The sequence below is a fragment of the Musa acuminata genome, chromosome BXJ3-10 (genome assembly GCF_036884655.1).
Source record: "Musa acuminata AAA Group cultivar baxijiao chromosome BXJ3-10, Cavendish_Baxijiao_AAA, whole genome shotgun sequence".
Classification (NCBI taxonomy): Eukaryota; Viridiplantae; Streptophyta; class Magnoliopsida; order Zingiberales; family Musaceae; genus Musa; species Musa acuminata.
In genome coordinates, this window is record NC_088358.1 from 5,747,015 (window position 1) to 5,764,384 (window position 17,370).

The following is a 17,370-nucleotide window of genomic DNA, read 5'->3' on the forward strand; positions in this document are numbered from 1 at the left end:
AAGAGTGGAGTCATCAATGTACTTCACGTAGCGAGCGATCTCATCCTCGCTTGCCCCTTCTTCGGGCGTAGGCATCACTGTATCAAGGACGTACACGATTTTCTCCGCTGTGAGAACAATTCTCAAGTTACGGAGCCAATCCGTATAATTTGGACCAGTGAGGCGGTTGACATCAAGTATGCCACGTAAGGGATTTGAAAGCGACATTTTCTGAAAATAAAGATGTAGCAAAAATGAATAACATGCAGATTTTGCAAGAAATAAACTATCAAGATATGGACTTCTATCTTAATATGCTCCCACTATTTTACTAACGAGTCACGCGACACCCTCAGCACGTGAAACGGAAGTCTCCGGCAGACTTCTAGTGGGGATCAGGATCCAATCAGCGTCTTAGTGTAACCTCGAGGGACTCGACCAATCACACTAAGCCTAAAAGGTAGACAACTCTTGCCGATCACAACTCCTTGTGATTCCCGTCCTGTTCGGCCTCCGAATCACCATGGCCTCGAGGGACTCGACCAACCATGATGCTCGGTTAAGTCAACACCTTCGTTACAAGATGAGTCTGATTTGATGATATACCCTCGAGGGACTCGACCAAGCATATCATGCCCTCAGGTCACCGGTGACATCTCTATGTCGTAAGCAAGATAGCGAATCGCGATATAGGTGAGTCTCGAGGGACTCGACCAACTCAACCTACACCGGGATTCGGTTCCTACTCATAACGATGGAAGGCCACGTGGGTCAATCTAATTGCCTCACGTTTACCGACTTAATATTATCGAGAGATGTTTCTATGATTTGGTCTCCTAATATGACATGTCACACATATACATATTTAATATATATCTACATCGCATGCAAATATATATACATATCTAGTATGTGTATAAGCAATCACACCAGATGATCATGGACCACAACCTAATATGATTAGGCCCGAGCCAGTAGGCCTAATCACTCACATCAAGATCTATGTGTGCAACGGTGCATCTCCATGCCTTGTGATCGTCCATCTCGTCCTCGTCGGTTCCGTCGACATCTTGATGCATCTCCATGCATCACGATCGTCCGTCTCGTGGGTCCCGCTATGGCTTCCACGCTCCCGCTGCGCCTCCTCATGTGATTACAACTTAATCATAGGCACGCAGGCCCGACAATAAACGAGAAATATAATGGAGGTTCGCAGACCTCAATAATAATAATCACAAGTACACACATCACACGGTCCATGATCATCCGTCCACTCATCATACATCACATGTATAAATAATCATCATCATGTAGGACTACTAGATAATAATAAAAATAATAATCAACTAAACCTTTTAATTAATTAATATTTTCTGAAATGAGGGATATATAGGGAATTTCTCAATTCCTAAGGGTATTTTCGTAATTTGGACAAAAGACAGAAACTGGAATTTCTCAAATTCCGAGGGGCAAAACTGTCTTTTGCGCAGAAAACCCTAATACCCTTTCCCCTTTTCGCTGCTGCCGCCGCCGCCACCCTGCCGGCGGCGGCCTGTGCGGCGGGGCGAGGGCACTGCCCTCGCCTGCAGGCGGCACGCCCGCTGGCGGCGATGCCGCTGCGGGTGGGCGCCCTCTTCGGGCGCCGCTGCCTCCGCAGGCGGTGCTGTCCCGCCGGGCGGCCGCCCCTGTGGGGGGGGGTTTCGCCCGCGGGAGCAGCGGCGGCAGGCGTCGCGCGTCGCTGCCCTGCGGCGGCAGGCGTCGCGCGTCGCTGCCCTGCGGCGGCAGGCATCGCGCGTCGCTGCCCTGCGGCGGCAGGCGCCGCTTCCTTTCGGCGGTAGGCGCCGCTGCCCTGCGGCGCCTCTGCCCGTGGGTTGCCAGCCCCGCCGGCAGCAAGCCTGCTGCAAGCAGGCCGCCGGCCGGCTGCTGCAGGCACAGCGCTTGCGCATGCGCCGGCGCTGTGCTGCCTGGCTGCGGCTGCCGCTGCAGGTGGCTGCAGGCATGCAGATCGAGGGCAGCAACTGTTGTTGCCCTTCCTTGCTTTTGCGTCAACGATTTTGACGTCAAAATTCTTCCTAAACACAACACACGCAGTTCAAAAACCAATCATTCGCACGAACAACCTGGCTCTGATACCACTGTTAGGAAATCATAGGGGGGGCGACATCATATGCGCAGCGGAAGAACAAGAAAACAAAAATCCCCGATTCCCAAAAGGATGTTCATCGTCGTGCGAAGATTGGTGCGCAAAATCCGCAAAAACACAAAACTGCGTATAGAGATTGTGTTACCTAGGGAGATCGTATATCCCTGTTTCCTTGCAGATCCTTAGGAGAGGGTGAAGGAGGTCAAGCGTCCTCCTCTCTAGCGGTGATCCACACAGCAGGGTTGCGACGACGCTCCTCAAAACTCCAGGCCTACTCTGAGGTGGAGAGGGAGAGGAGAATAGGAAGGGCAAGCAAAGACTCTAGCCTATGAGACTGTGAATCCCTCCTATTTATAGAGATCCCGTGTCAAAACCCTAATGGGTCCTTTCCCTAGTGGGTATTGGATCTGCATCCAATAAGACAAGGGCTCCGTCGGATATCTCATATCCGAACCTCTACTCATCGCAATGCCTACCATATGTGTGTGACCCTCTAGGCCCAATATCGAGCTGGCCGTGAGTCATACCTGTCAGAACTCCTTCTAACTAAGTGAATTATTATCTCTGTAATAATTCACTCGACTCATCGACTACGGAAGTACTAGGCCACTACGCCGTAGTCCCCAGACGATACAGGGGAATCCAATCCATTGGACCTGTCTGTCCTCAGTTACCATGTACCTATAGTCCCTCATCCATCTAATATCCCAGAGACCGTATATCGAGCATGGTGCTGTCAGACCCATACGGTTTCTACTTGAGTCTCGCTCTAATCGGATTCTCCCGGAGAACTCTTTCTCTCTCAACCCGAATGACCCTGGCCAGGGATTTGTCTGAGCAAGAACACATGGGATATTCCTCTCATGATACCGAGAGTGGATGATCCTCTATCGACACTCAATAGCCCTCGTAAGGTCGACTACCACTCCCAATGACCAGCTGTACTAGATCTGGGAACAGCCAAACCTATAAGTCTGGTATCAAAGAGTGGAGCACTCATACAGGACATCCTTGGTGTCTCAAGTCTAAGAACCAGATACACCACTAGGACTACGGAATCGTTGTCTGACAATAAGGCATCATCAACCATCCAGCATTCCGTAAGCGGATCAATCAGTGAACTCATTCTCCAATGAGCACCTGTATTGTATCCCTAGTGTCCCTACACGAGCAGCTATGAGACCAGCTGCATCCATCATATGGACGGGTATACAGCACATCAGTCTATCCGGTTATCACGATGTCCCTCTCGAGTAACCTATGACCGGGATTATTTAGGATATGTGTTTAAAGGTGAATCGATCTCATTATCGTGATCTCATCACGATCCGATTCCCATTGCACAAATCCAAGGACATCACAATATATATGCATTTATGCAATAGTTATAAAGTGATATACGCCAAAATATAATAAGCAAAAAGATTCTGTATCAAGTCACACGTGCCATCACTCACGTGATTGGCTTGTTGGGCACTTATGACTAGCAAAATAAACCTTAGAGCTCCCTTTAAGATATCTAAAAATACATTTCACTACTGCCCAGTGCTCTTTACTTGAATTTGTAAGAAATCTAGTAGTAACACCCACTATATATGTAATGTTTGGCCTCGTACAAACCATTGCGTACATTAAACTTCCAACTATTGAAGCATAATGAATCTTTTGTATTTTCTCCTTCTCCTCATCACTTGATGGATTCTGTTCTGAGCACAACTTGAAGTGACTTGTAAGAGGAGAACCAACTGACTTTGCATTACTCATACTGAACCTTTCCAATACCTTCTCGATGTATTTCTCTTGTGACAACCAAATCTTCTTATTTTTCCTATCACGAGAAATCTACATGCCTAGTATTTATTTTGCTGATTCCATATCCTTCGTTGCAAAAGACTCACTCAGTTACTTCTTCAACCTGTTAATTTTAGATATACCTTTCCTAATGATAAGCATATCATCAACATAAAGTAAGAGAATAATAAAATTCTCACCAAATCATTTGATGTACACACAATGATCTGAAGCCATTCTTTTGTATCCATTTTTAGTATAAATGAATCAAACTTTCTGTACTATTGTTTTGGAGCTTGCTTCAGCCCATACAAGCTCTTCCTCAACTTGTAGATAAAGTTCTCTTTATCGTTGACTCTAAAGCCTTCTGGTTGCTCCATATAAAGTTTCTCCTCCAAATCATGATTAAGGAAAGTTGTCTTCACATCTAACTACTCAACCTTTAAGTCCTTGCTAGTAGCAATACCAAGAGCAACGCGAATAGAAGATATTTTAATAATATAAAAAAAATCTCTTTAAAGTCAATACATTTCTTTTTACCAAAGTATTTCAGAACCAATCTAGTTTTGTACTTTAGTTGAGAATAATATTCTTAAGTCTTTAACTTAAAAACCCACTTGTTCTTTAATGCCTTCATTTCCTTTAATAGTTACACCAAATTATAAGTATGGTTCTTCTGCAGAGCATCCATCTCTTCCTACATAGCAACTAACCACTTCTTTTTCTGCTCACTTTCAACTACTTCCTGGTAACTCTTTGGTTCACCTGTATCAGTAAGCATCACATACTCATCTGTAGAGTATCTTCTAGAAGGTTGACATTGTCTAAAAGATCTTCTCAACTAAGGTTCTATAGGAAGTTGCTCTTTAACTTCTTCTTGCTCAATATATCCTATAGGTAGATCAATATCGGGCTCTACACCATCTCCTACACATCTTCCACATCACATTGATATACTTGAGGAGTAATTAGGTCACAATCTATTAATCCTTCTGTATAAGTCTTGGCTGGTGCCTTCTTCTTCAAATTCTCGAAGGTTTGATTAAGACCACATCTCTACTTCTAAACACCTTCTGCTTTTCTGGATTCTAAAGCCTATAACCAAAATGATCACGTGAGAAGCTAAGAAAAATACATTATTTTGTCCTACCATTTAACTTGGATCTCTCATTGTTTGGAACATGTGCAAATGCATGACAATCAAACACTCTCAAATGCCTATAGGAAATATCTTTCTTTAACCATACATGCTCTGCAACATTACTATCTAGGGTTGTACATAGTGACAAGTTGATCATATCAACTGTAATCCTTAAAGCCTCATTCTAAAACTTTTTGGGTAGCTTGGCCTATGAAAGCATACATCTGATCTTTTCCATGATGGTGTGGTTCTTCCTCTCTACAATAGCATTATGCTGAGATGTACCAGGAACTGTCATCTCATGTTGGATGTCATATGACTTACAATAATCATTAAATAATCCTATGTACTCACCATCATTATCTGATCTTATGCATTTCAATTATTATTTTTATCTCCCTTTCAACTCTGGCATGAAACTCTTTGAAGACATTAATAACCTGATTTTTTATCTTCATAGGATAGGCACAAACTTTCCTAAAAAAATCATCTATAAAAGTGATAAAATAAAGTGCACCACTGATACCAAGAATATTAACAGATCCATCATGAGTTTCTGTCCTAAAAAAATCATATACATCTATATAAATACGGTCTAAGACATGCATTTTTCTAGATAAAATAGGACTAGCAAATGAAACTCTATGTTGTTTACCAACCAAACAATCAATATAAGGGTTCATACGTGTAACTTTGAGTTCTGGTAATACCTCTCTCTTGCAGTCTCTTCTCGCTCATATGCCTCAATCACCTATGTCATAACTCAATGCTAAAGTCTTTCTCTATAGCATTCAGTTGCTCACCACAAGCTTTGGCCTGCAACCTATATAAAGTATGGCATTTCTTTCCACTAACCATAATAAGAGAACTCTTACTGAGCTTTCATTGCCCTTTGTGAAATCAACTATCATAGTCTTCATCATTCTAACTAAAATTAAATTCAACCACATGTCTCACATCTTAAAATATCAACTTGCAGCCAAAGTTGGCCTTTATGTCAATATCACTCATGTCAATGATGTCTGATGTATCATAGTTGCCCATCTTGACAGCACCAAAATTTTCAGACCTATAAGTAGCAAAAAACTCTCTCCATAGTGTAGTATGATAAGAATCATCTGTGTCAATCATCCACTCAAGATCTTGACATACACAAGAAAAATTATCATCAGAATGAGATAAAATCAAATAAACACCACCCTGTATTGCATTGTAGTTGTAGTATTATCTTTTGACTCTATAGACTCCACTTCTTTTCTCTTTTTCTTGCTCTTATTAGGTTGTTTACATTGGTTCTTGAAATGTCCTTACTCACCATAGTTATAGCAAATAATATATTTTCTTGATCTTGACTTGCTTCTATCAATGCGTGAACTACTTCTATCCTTGGACTTTGACATTCCTCTATTCTTTAAGATAAGTGCTTGTAAATCATTCTGAGATGTTGTTGAATTCTTTTTTCTCAACTCTTCATTCAACAAACTGCTTGTTACCTAACTCATTATGACAACATCATTTGGTCAGAATTACTGAGGGAAACCACTAGTGTCTCTCAACTTTCTAGCAATGAATCGAGAAGTAACAATGCCTATAACTCATCATTAAGAGATATTTTCATAGAAGATAACTGGTCAGTGATACTCTACATTTCATTCAAATGCTCAGCAATAGAAGTACCCTTTTTATATTTCAGATTTATAAGTTTTCTAATCAAGAAAACTTTGTTGCTAGTAGTTTTTCTTTCATAGAGACCTTCCAACTTTTTCCAAAGAGAATATACATAACTTTCAATAGAAACATGGTAAAAGATTTTATCACTAAGTCACCGTCGAATAAACCCAACTGTTTTTAAAACAAACTATAGTTTTTCTTCCCTTTCCTTCTCTTATTTTTCTGTTACTTACTACTATAGTTTTTCATCAATTTTCACAATCATCATACCACCCATCTACTATCCTTATTAGATTTAGGGTTAAATAAAAGGAGAGGTGAGCTATGGATTGTTAAAATATATTATGAGCGTATGCCGTCAGCCCAATAGATCCAGTGGATCTACGTTTTAAGAAAAAAATATCTCCTGACATCATATAATTGACTGATGTGATTTATTAGTATATAAAGATTAAACTACGAGAGCTAGCGTGATATGGACTCAAACTAGCTAAGATATCATAATGTTTCTTTATCCACGTCTTATCAGAAAAGCATATACTAAGAATTGTAGACGTGTAGATCTCTTTCGAACCAATCTATTGATGTGGTGCTTACGATATTTTCTGATATAATATTATCGATGTAGGTGTGTGAAATTTAAAGACTATCAATTTGCTTATTGAGCGACTAGATATTGAACCGATGTGAAATAACCTCTAACATCAAGTTCAGAATACAAACAAGAATATTATATAAATAGTTAAAAGAATATTAGGACAAGAACTCCATTGTGCCAATCTCGATGCTATCGATTTTTTTTATTGGGAAAGTAGATGTCACCACGTATTAACATTTGATTAATGTAAAATTGTTGGTCCAGCTCATGGGCTTGAACCATTGGGTTTTTTTGAGCCCAAATCAATAATTAAAAGGGAGGGTATAACATGAGAAAGGGCAACGTACGAGAGGAAAGGGAAAGAGAGAGAGAAAGAGGAGGAAGAAAATTAGAATTCTAAGTTTTTTGCTTGACAATCAATGACCAAACGTTGTCAATTTTGACCCAAATTTTATGTGAAGAATTCTTACAGTAAGTTCTATAATCCTAATGGTGTTGATCTATAGTTTACCTTCTTTGGGATACTTTCCTATGATATCCACTTTGTGAGACCTAAAATTCTCTTATCATGAGATCCATTTATGTGATGAAAATATGCTATTTTTGAGCCAAGATATATGATCTTGATGTTATTGTGATCCTCTTGCTATTCTAAAGAAGACTTATTGTAAACCTATTATCATTATTATTTATAATGGAAGTTTGAGGTTGACTATGGTCCCATAGTTTTTCCCACATTAGGTTTTTTACATTAAAAATTTGGTCTCACTATGTGATTGATTTATTATTCTACTGTTTATGCTATTCTGGTTGATATTTACATTTTGATATCAAGTTGGTATTTTGATGAGGAACCCATTTTGATATACAAAGAGGGAAAAGAATTATTCCGCTTTAATAAGTTTTTCCCAACAAGTGGTATCAGAACTATAGGTTATTTGGTGCTAGTTTTTCTTATGTGATTGAAATGGAGTAATCAGATGGTATGATTAAATTGAACTCATTAAATTATTCTACTTTGAAGTATATGATGGAAGATTTTCTCTATTGCAAAGATCTGTGTAAGCCTATCAAAGTTAAAGATAAACCTTCTACTATGGACGATAAAGAATGGAAAGTTCAATATAGAAAAGCTATTGCCTATATTAGAAGATGGATGTATATAAATTTGCATGAGCATATTTCTGATGAAACCAGAGCTGATGTTGTTTGATAAAGGTTAGAAAATCTATTTACGAAAAAGATAATGGAAAATAGAATTTCTCTCCTTAGAAGACTTGTACATTTGAAGTATAAAGATGATGGTAATATTATTGAGCACATAAGCTTATTTCAGAGTCTTGCAAACAAGTTGGTTGCTTTGAAAATGAATATAGATGATGAGATACAAGGATTATTACTTCTCAGCTCTTTATCAAAAAGTTGGGAAATGTATGTAGTGATAATTTATAACTCCACGAAGGGACTATAACTATAGATATGATTAAAGACAGTTTGCTAAATGAAGATGCTAGAAGGAAAGAACAAGGTGAATCTTCTTTTTGTTCATTTGTTACTGAAAACAAGAAAGACATGGAAGAAGTCAAAGTAGAAATCCATATGGTTATAGAGGAAGATCTAAGTCTAGAAGATATATCAAATGTTTCCACTATAGAATGAAATGAAGAAAAATGAGAAAGAGATCAATATAGTTGCTGCTGAAGGTGATATCATTATTGTTTGTGATGACGGTTGTGTTAGTCTTGTAGCTCATGACAGTACTTGGGTAATTAACTCTGGTGCTTCATTTTATGTTACTTCTCATGGTGATTTTTTCAGATCTTACACTACTGGTGATTTTGGTAATGTCTGAATGGGAAACAATGGTACATCTATAATTGTGGGTATTGGAGATATTTGCTTGGAGACTAGTATTTAAGAGCAAATTGATACTCAAAGATGTCAGATATGTTATAGATATTCGTCTTAACTTGATATCTACATACAGACTTGATGACAAGGGATTTGCACATTATTTTGGTGAAAACAAATGAAAACTCACTAAAGGTTCTCTAATTGTGGCAATAGGAAATAAGCTTAACTTTTTTATGTCATGGAAGATAAGCTACACAAAGAAGAGATTAATGCAATTCAAAAGGGTAAAAGTATATATCTTTGGCACAAGAGGCTTGGTCATATCAACGAGAAGAGACTTCAAACTCTCGCTAGAAAGTAATTTTTACCGGAGCTATAAGGTACATCTCTTAAATCTTGTGATCATTGCTCAGTTGAAAAGACACATAGAGTTATATTTCATACATATCCATCATCTAAAAAATTAGATGTTATTGATTTAATTCATATTGATGTTTGTACTATATAAGCTAGAACTCTTGGATGTGCTCTTTATTTTGTTACTTTTATTTATGATCATTCTAGAAAAGTTTGGGCTTTTGTTTTGAAATCTAAAGACCAAGTATTCGATGTTTTCAAAGAGTTTCATGTCAATGTTGAAAGAGAAATTGGCAGAAAGTTAAAGTGTGTTCGATCAAATAATAGTGGCGAGTACAAGGGTCCTTTTGAGAATTATTATAGGTTCCATGGTATCAGGCTTAAGAAAATAGTTCCTAAAACTTCTCAGCAGAATAGTGTGGTAGAAAGGATGAACAAAATCATTGAAGAAAGGATTAGGTGTATGCTTTCCCATGCCAAGTTACCGAAGTCATTTTGGGGAGAGGCTTTGAGAATTACAATTGACCTGATAAATCTTTCTCCATCACTTCCTCTGAAAGGTGATGTTCCAAAGAGAGTATGGAAAGGAAAAGATATATCTTATAATCATTTGAGAGTTTTTGGGTGTAAATCATTTGTTCATATTTCCAAAGATGAAAGGTCCAAGCTTGATAATAAGGTAAAAGTATATATCTTCTTGGGATATGGTCATGAAGAGTTTGGGTACAGATTATGGGAACAAGTGAATAAGAAGATTATTAGAAGCAGAGATATTGTATTTCTTGAAAATTAATAGTTTGATGATAGTAATAATGTTGAGAAGCCAGGAACCTCTGTTTATATTTCTTGAAGTCTGGTCCAGTTCCTTCACCTGTAGTTCATGATGATTATGGGGGAGATGAACAAGAAGATTGTGGTGAGAATACAAGTGATCATACTCCTACAGTTGATGATGTTGAACCAACTAAATAAGCACCTCCACCACCAATTGAGATTCCATTGAGACGATCCACTAGAGAGCGACAACCATCTACCAGATATCCTCTACATGAGTATGTTATGCTTACTGACGGAGGAGAGCCAGAAACTTACCAAGAAGCTATTCTACATGAGCATAAGAATGAGTGGGTTAAAGTCATACAAGAATAGATAAGATCCTTGCTTGAGAACCACACATATGACTTAGTAAAGTTGCCTAAAGAGAAGAAAGCTCTCAAGAATAAATGGGTTTATAAATTGAAGATTGAAAATAATAGCTCACAACAAAGATACAAGGCACAACTAGTTGTGAAAGGATTCAGTCATAAGAAATGTATTGACTTTGAAGAAATATTTTCTCCAATTGTGAAAATATCCTCTATCCAAGTTGTTCTTAGTTTGGCTGACCGTTTGAATTTAGAAGTTGAGCAACTTGATGTGAAAACATCATTTCTTCATGGTGACTTAAAAGAAAAAATTTACATGGAGTAAATAGAAGGTTTCAAAGTTAAGGGAAAAGAAAATATGGTGTGTAAGCTTAGGAAAAGCTTATATGGACTCAAACAGACACCTAGATAGTAGTACAATAAATTTTATTCCTTTATGATAAGCCAAGGGTATGATAGAACTACATCTGATTATTGTGTATTTATGAAGAAATTTTTAGATAGTGATTTCATTATTCTCCTGCTATATGTTGATGATATGCTGATCGTTGGCCATGATGCTGGAAAAATTGAAAAGCTTAAAATAGAGCTAAGTAAGTCTTTTACCATGAAAGACTTGGGATCGGTGAAACAAATACTTAGTATGAAGATTCTTCGTGATAGGAAGAAAATAAAGATTTGGCTATCTCAAGATACTTACATTGAAAAGGTTCTTGAAATATTCAATATGAGTAAAGCCAAAATAATTTGTTCTCCACTTATAGGTCATTTCAAGTTTAGTTCGAAACAATGTTTTACAAGTAAGAAAGAAAAAGAAGAAATATTCATAGTGTCTTACTCATCTCCAATAGGTAGTTTGATGTATGTTATGGTTTATACTAGGCCAGATATAGCTCATACAGTTAGAGTTATCAATCGATTTCTTTCTAATCCTGGAAAGGAATATTGGACAGTAGTAAAATTAATATTAAGATATATAAGAGGTACTTATGTTTATGTTTTGATAGTGATCTTCGTAAACATATAAATGATGAACCCAATGCCTTCCCAGCACCATCGCAATCGTCCGTAATGATACATACAGATATGAAATTTCTATCTTTTTCTTCTTCGGTTGCGGTGAAATGGAAGTAAAAACATAGCAATTTTTCCACCATAAGATGTAAGGTCACCATCATAAAGTGGCAGGGGATTATAAACAAATCTTTCGTTGGACCAGATACATATATATATATATATATATATATATATATATATATATATATATATATCATCATTACTTGTGATAAGCTGGTTTGAGAATAAAAATGAAACTAAATAATTATAAATTATTAATTTTCTTAATCCTTCTTAATGTCCCCTAATATCTTTCTTAATATCCCCCTAATAGGAGAGCCAAGGGCTCATTCTCCTTTTAGTATTATTCTGATAAGTTAATATTTTATCATCATGATACGAACATAAAGAATTATGAGGAATTATTCACTTTATATAAACTAATATGATTATGATCTTTTGAGATAAGTCTTAAAAAACGTTTCTACGTGTAAGAGTGATGTTAGAGGTTTAAATGTTGTTGGTTCCCTACTCCTCAATTAACGTAGAATTAAATGTTTTTATAACTAAATATTCTAATATATTTGATAGATATTTGATGTTGATATATGGAGTTTAACTAACTTTTAGAAAGAGAAAGAAACCAAAATCTGCTGCCTCACAGTCTTCTTTTTCCAACACTAGAAATTGTATGTCAAAATCAATAACTCCACCACACTTGAAAAGTTCCTATTATTGGCTGCTATCACTTGAATGAATATGGTCAATAGTTAGCTACAAGATTTTAAATGAATGCATGTATGAATTTTTGGCATTCAAGACAGCTGACAGAAATTCCAGGATAACAGAGTTGAAACCCTTTTAACTATCTGATCACATGATGCATAGCATTGATGTTAGACATGTAATTTTTACTATGCAGTCTTGCCTGCTTCACTGACAAAAAAAAAAAAAAATCCATTCTGTAAGCTGATGGAAGCCTTGACATTAGATTTTTACCATTAAAAAGTTCTTAATCAACAAAAAAATCCTGACTACTTATGCCACCAGATCTAAGGGAAATGATAGTGTCATTATTCTATTAATTAAAATCAACTTTAATTGAGTCTCATGTCTGAGCTGCTTTGAGCTTTGAGCTTACAAGAAGCCGGCAAATGCTGCAGAATCTGGGAATCAGTGCACCACTGTTTCTCCTCACTGGGAGATTAGTTGCTTAAGGTGGAGTTTGCCAGAGATTTGAGAAGTACTCCCAGCTTTCGTTTTTTGTCTTCTGATGAATGGAATGGCTACATCTAGTGGCCCTTGTGATGCAAACAAATAAGACCAGCTAAGAAATCTGATACTCTTGTGTAAAATAACAGCTCCAACATCAAAAGAGAAAGTGCTTCACCAAGTCCTGGATTTATCTTATTCCTTTGACCATTTTAAATGTCTGACCTTGGGGATCAATGAATCATCAATTTGTAATCATCACAATACGCATGCAAGTGGACTATAAGAGCACAATGGCAATTTCATCTCGAATACTCTGCATTCTTCCTGCACAATAATACATAATAAAATTATGCTTTAGTACTCGCATATTTCTCTATACTATCTATGCACATAAGAAAGGAACTAATATTAACTTTCATTATTTAAAATGGTGCAACTTCTTTTGTGCATATTGCTGGAGGTGCGCATCAAAGGGTTGAAGGCTTAGGCCAAGTTTTGCCAGGGCTACTCAAGTTTGCTATGTATGTCCCAGCTCTACTTTCCATGGGGAAGAATCATTCAGTCACCGAGAAACCCATCCATGACTTTTCTCCTTATTCCATGGTAAAGAAAGCTAAAGATTCTTTTAAGAAAGCATAAGGGTGACAGAGTGTGAAGGAGATCATTCAGACGTAAAAAGTTGGCTCCTCAGACTGCTAGCTATAACATAGCAAAAAGGGACAAAAGAAATCAAATTCATGCAGCACAGAGAGCAACAATCACTCTCCGTCCCATGTAGCTTTCTAGAGTGTAAATTGCACCGAGTGGTCCAACAGTTGATGTGTTCAAACTCTTACCTCCTGTGAGTCTTATATTACCAGAATCATGTTGGCTGGTCCTCCAATTTGCTTTTGTCAGTCGTTTACCTCTACTTTCTGTATGCTGCTGAGGTATGTACACTCACTAGAGACTGTGGTCTTGACTAGAGATGCTGATGCAAAAGGGATGGGTGGTTTCAATTTGAACCATTGAGCTTCTGCAACTTTTTGTATCTTAGCATGACAAACATGTCTCCTATTTCTTGATTTATATAGAAATATTTAACCCTTTAAATAGTGGTTTCGTACTTTTTTTGTCTCCCCCTTATGACATCTTCGACAAGAACAAACGTAAAAGTAATTTTGCCAAATAACACTTCGAATGCTAATTCCACCTCCAACATTCGATACGCTATTTCAATCTAACATATAGCTAGCTCTCCAAAATATAATATAATTGTGAGTATTTCTTCTGTACATCTAACTCATGTCGTCCGTCTGGAGTCGTCGATGATATCATCCGTGCAAAATTGCTTTCAGAACACTCCCCCGTCTGCCTTCGACAAACAGGTGAGAGACAGCTTAATTCCGGAGAGGGGAACTGCCACAGTGACTGCTAAGCTTTCATGGATTTACCAGTTATGGATGCGGAGCGACAACGCGGGGGGGGGGGGGGGGGGACAAAAGTTTCCAGCCAACACAAGGTACATTACGGAGATCGAATTGCTCCCAGTGATGCAACTGACCTGATTATTCTAATGATCAGATAGATCATTCGAAACTTTTGTGATGGCTACGAAGACCACGATAAAAGAAGATAAAAGTTAGAAGTTATATTCTTCGTACAGTTGAGGAAATCTTATTTATACATATAATATCATGAGAGAAAATTTTCTCATACAGTTGAGGAAATCTTATTTACTATCAAAGTTGTGATCCGAAACAAATAGATAAGGAGAAGATGCACGAATGTCTAAACCGATCGTTTGTGAATCCAACACCACAATAAACACAAAAACAATAAATCCCTCGAGTGCTGAAATTATCAGATCCCACCCGCTTTCTTCTTCTATTCATTGACCAGATACAAAAAAATTTGTGCGATTGTACCAATAACTTTTGTTCTTCACCTGAGAAGACCTCAAGGAACATATGCTACCACCGGAAGCAAAGCAAGTAGAGTCTCGTGAACCGAACGAGAGAGCTACTGGTAAACCAAGAGCAACATTCGTCACGTTCCTGACAATTTTCATGTATCAATCACCGGCTGCCATCGCCTTCCACGGCAAGTTGGCATCAAAAGCTGTAACATCTGAAGAAATTGGGGCCTTCCCCTTCTTGTTAGACCACAGCCAGATTTTTGACACCGAGAAGCTCTCGCGCCTGCCGCCGATACTCAATCTCTTCCCTTCCACGGACTCATTACCTGTACAGTTGCCTCTCGCATCCCTTCCTCTGACTCCTCTTGCATCGCCATTCCTGGTAGCAGAACAGCTCTTGAAGGCCACTTGCAGATTGGCATCAGCAACCACATACTGATAGGAGCCCATGGAGAAGCACCTCCTCGCATCCAGATTGCTACTGCTGGTCTCCCCTTCCTCTCTTCTCACGTTGCAAACGGTGATACCACTGTCCTCATTGCCATGACCCTCACCACCACCGACATCGTTGTCGGTGACCAAGTTCTTGAACTTGCCAAGCCTCACAGGGAACACCTTCTTGTCCGTGACGATGTCGTCCCCTTGGGCGGCCGCCCGCTCGCCCGGGATTTCCCGCTCCTCCCTCAAGTACCCCAAGTCGAACACCGGGCTGTCGGCCATCAGGCCCGGCAGGAAGAGCGAGCCCCGGCAGAGCGGGCAGGTGGAATTGGAGAGCAGCCAGGTGTCGATGCATGCGAGGTGGAAGGCGTGGCCGCAGACGGGCAGCAGCCGGAGCTCGTCCGTCCCGTCGAACTCGCACAGGCAGACGGCGCAATCGAAGGGTTCCTTGGAGCCGACGATGTCCCTGTAGAGGAAGACAGGCAGCGCATCGATGAGGGCCTGGTCGAGGCCGCAGTCGTGGAGGTGGAAAAGCTGCTGCAGCTGGCGCTGCAGCGCGTCCGAGCCCGGCAGGTCGGCCGCTGCGGCGGCGGCGCGGGAGGACGGGGCAGCGTGGCGCTTCCTGATGACGAACCTGAGGATGAGGTGGAGGAGGCCGGAGACGAAGAAGATGACTGCCAGAATGACAATGACGAAGAGCACGGCAGGGCTTATCCTGCTGCTTGATGGAGAAGAAGAAGAAGACCGGGTAGGGACGGAGTCCCTCTGAAGCTTGTTGAGGCATGGAGAAGGGTGGTGAGGGGAGACACCACTTCCATGACTGATCTGAGGGAGAAGGCAAGGAGCTCTGAGGGACAGGCAGTCAGTGGCAACCATCTCCTACCTTAATGGGAGACCAAACACAAGTCACCTGAGGAGCCACCTTCTCTTCGGGTCCAACAACAAAAAGGAGAGCAAGCTCCGAGGTCACAGACCACACAAGAATGCAGTACGCAAGGGGACAAAACACAGAGGCAGAGGAAGCAATTAGATACAGTGGTGAGTGGTGGTAAGGGAAGGTGGTGGTGGCGGATGTTGTCAGGTTGGTGTTGTTAGCGGCAGCTTCTCTTGAGAGAGGTCGTTGGTTGGATATGGAAAGAGAAGACTGTGACTCCTTCGATTCCTTTTTTTTTTTTTTTTTTCTTCTCTTGAGCTTATTCAGAGTTACAAACAAAAAAAGATAGCTAAATGTTTTTCGAGCTTGAAGTAGCAGAAGTGAGAAAGTTAACATTGCCTTCAGATGATAGAAGTATTGATAGAGACAAAAAGGGGTGACGGACGAATAGGTGTGTGTAGCAAGCAAGCAGGTGCGGTAGGTAAATAGGTGCGATAGACGAGCAAGCAGATTGAAAAGAAGAGTGGAAGAGGAAATCATCGGCACAAGAAGTTTATGTAAAATTAATAATTTAAAAGATAATAAAATTATATTTTTATCCATTCTATTTGTGTCTTTTTGCATGTGACAACAAGTACAATTTTTTTTGTTAATGAAGTTAATGACCCATAGAGAATTAGAGTTAAATGTTTCAGTTTTAAGTGTAGGAACCTTAATCCTATTTTTTAAAGTATAGAGATCAAGATGCTAATCATAGTTAACTACGTAGGATAATTTTTAATTACTCATATATATATATATATATATATATATATATATATATATATATATATTACTGCATAATTGATCATTTCTGTTCTTATTATCATAATTTTGCAAGTAATTATTTTTTCAAGTAATAAAACGAAGGAGTTAAACACCAACAGTTCCTGTTAATTTTTTTTTGCGGTCCGGCAACCATTTTCTTCTGAAATTTGTGATTTATGAGAGATTATTCAATTGGCTTAAGTTCAAGTTTACCTGACCATCATTTTGCCAGCTCTCAAGAACAGTTTTCAACTCCTTTAAGCACACAGGAATGCATTTGCATTGAGCTGAATTCGAATCTGGCATTTATCCTTTAACCTAAAAAATAATTATGAATTTTCTTTCTAAGCATACAAGTGGAGTGTCAAATATTTTGATATGAACATCATTAAGTAGAAAAAGTC

General features: G+C 38.9%; 1 protein-coding gene across 1 annotated transcript; it reads right to left on the bottom strand.

Moving 5' to 3' along the window:
- Positions 1-14,694: 14,694 nt before the first annotated feature.
- On the bottom strand, positions 14,695-16,604 carry LOC103999768 (RING-H2 finger protein ATL46-like). The gene has a single exon (XM_009421611.3). It carries the CDS (start codon positions 16,159-16,161, stop codon positions 15,004-15,006), a length of 1,158 nt encoding a protein of 385 aa, XP_009419886.2. The 5' UTR covers positions 16,162-16,604; the 3' UTR covers positions 14,695-15,003.
- Between the last annotated feature and the right edge of the window lie 766 nt (positions 16,605-17,370).

Excerpts from the sequence above, each read along its gene's own strand:
- LOC103999768 (XM_009421611.3), bottom strand. The coding sequence starts at position 16,161 with ATGGTTGCCACTGACTGCCTGTCCCTCAGAGCTCCTTGCCTTCTCCCT.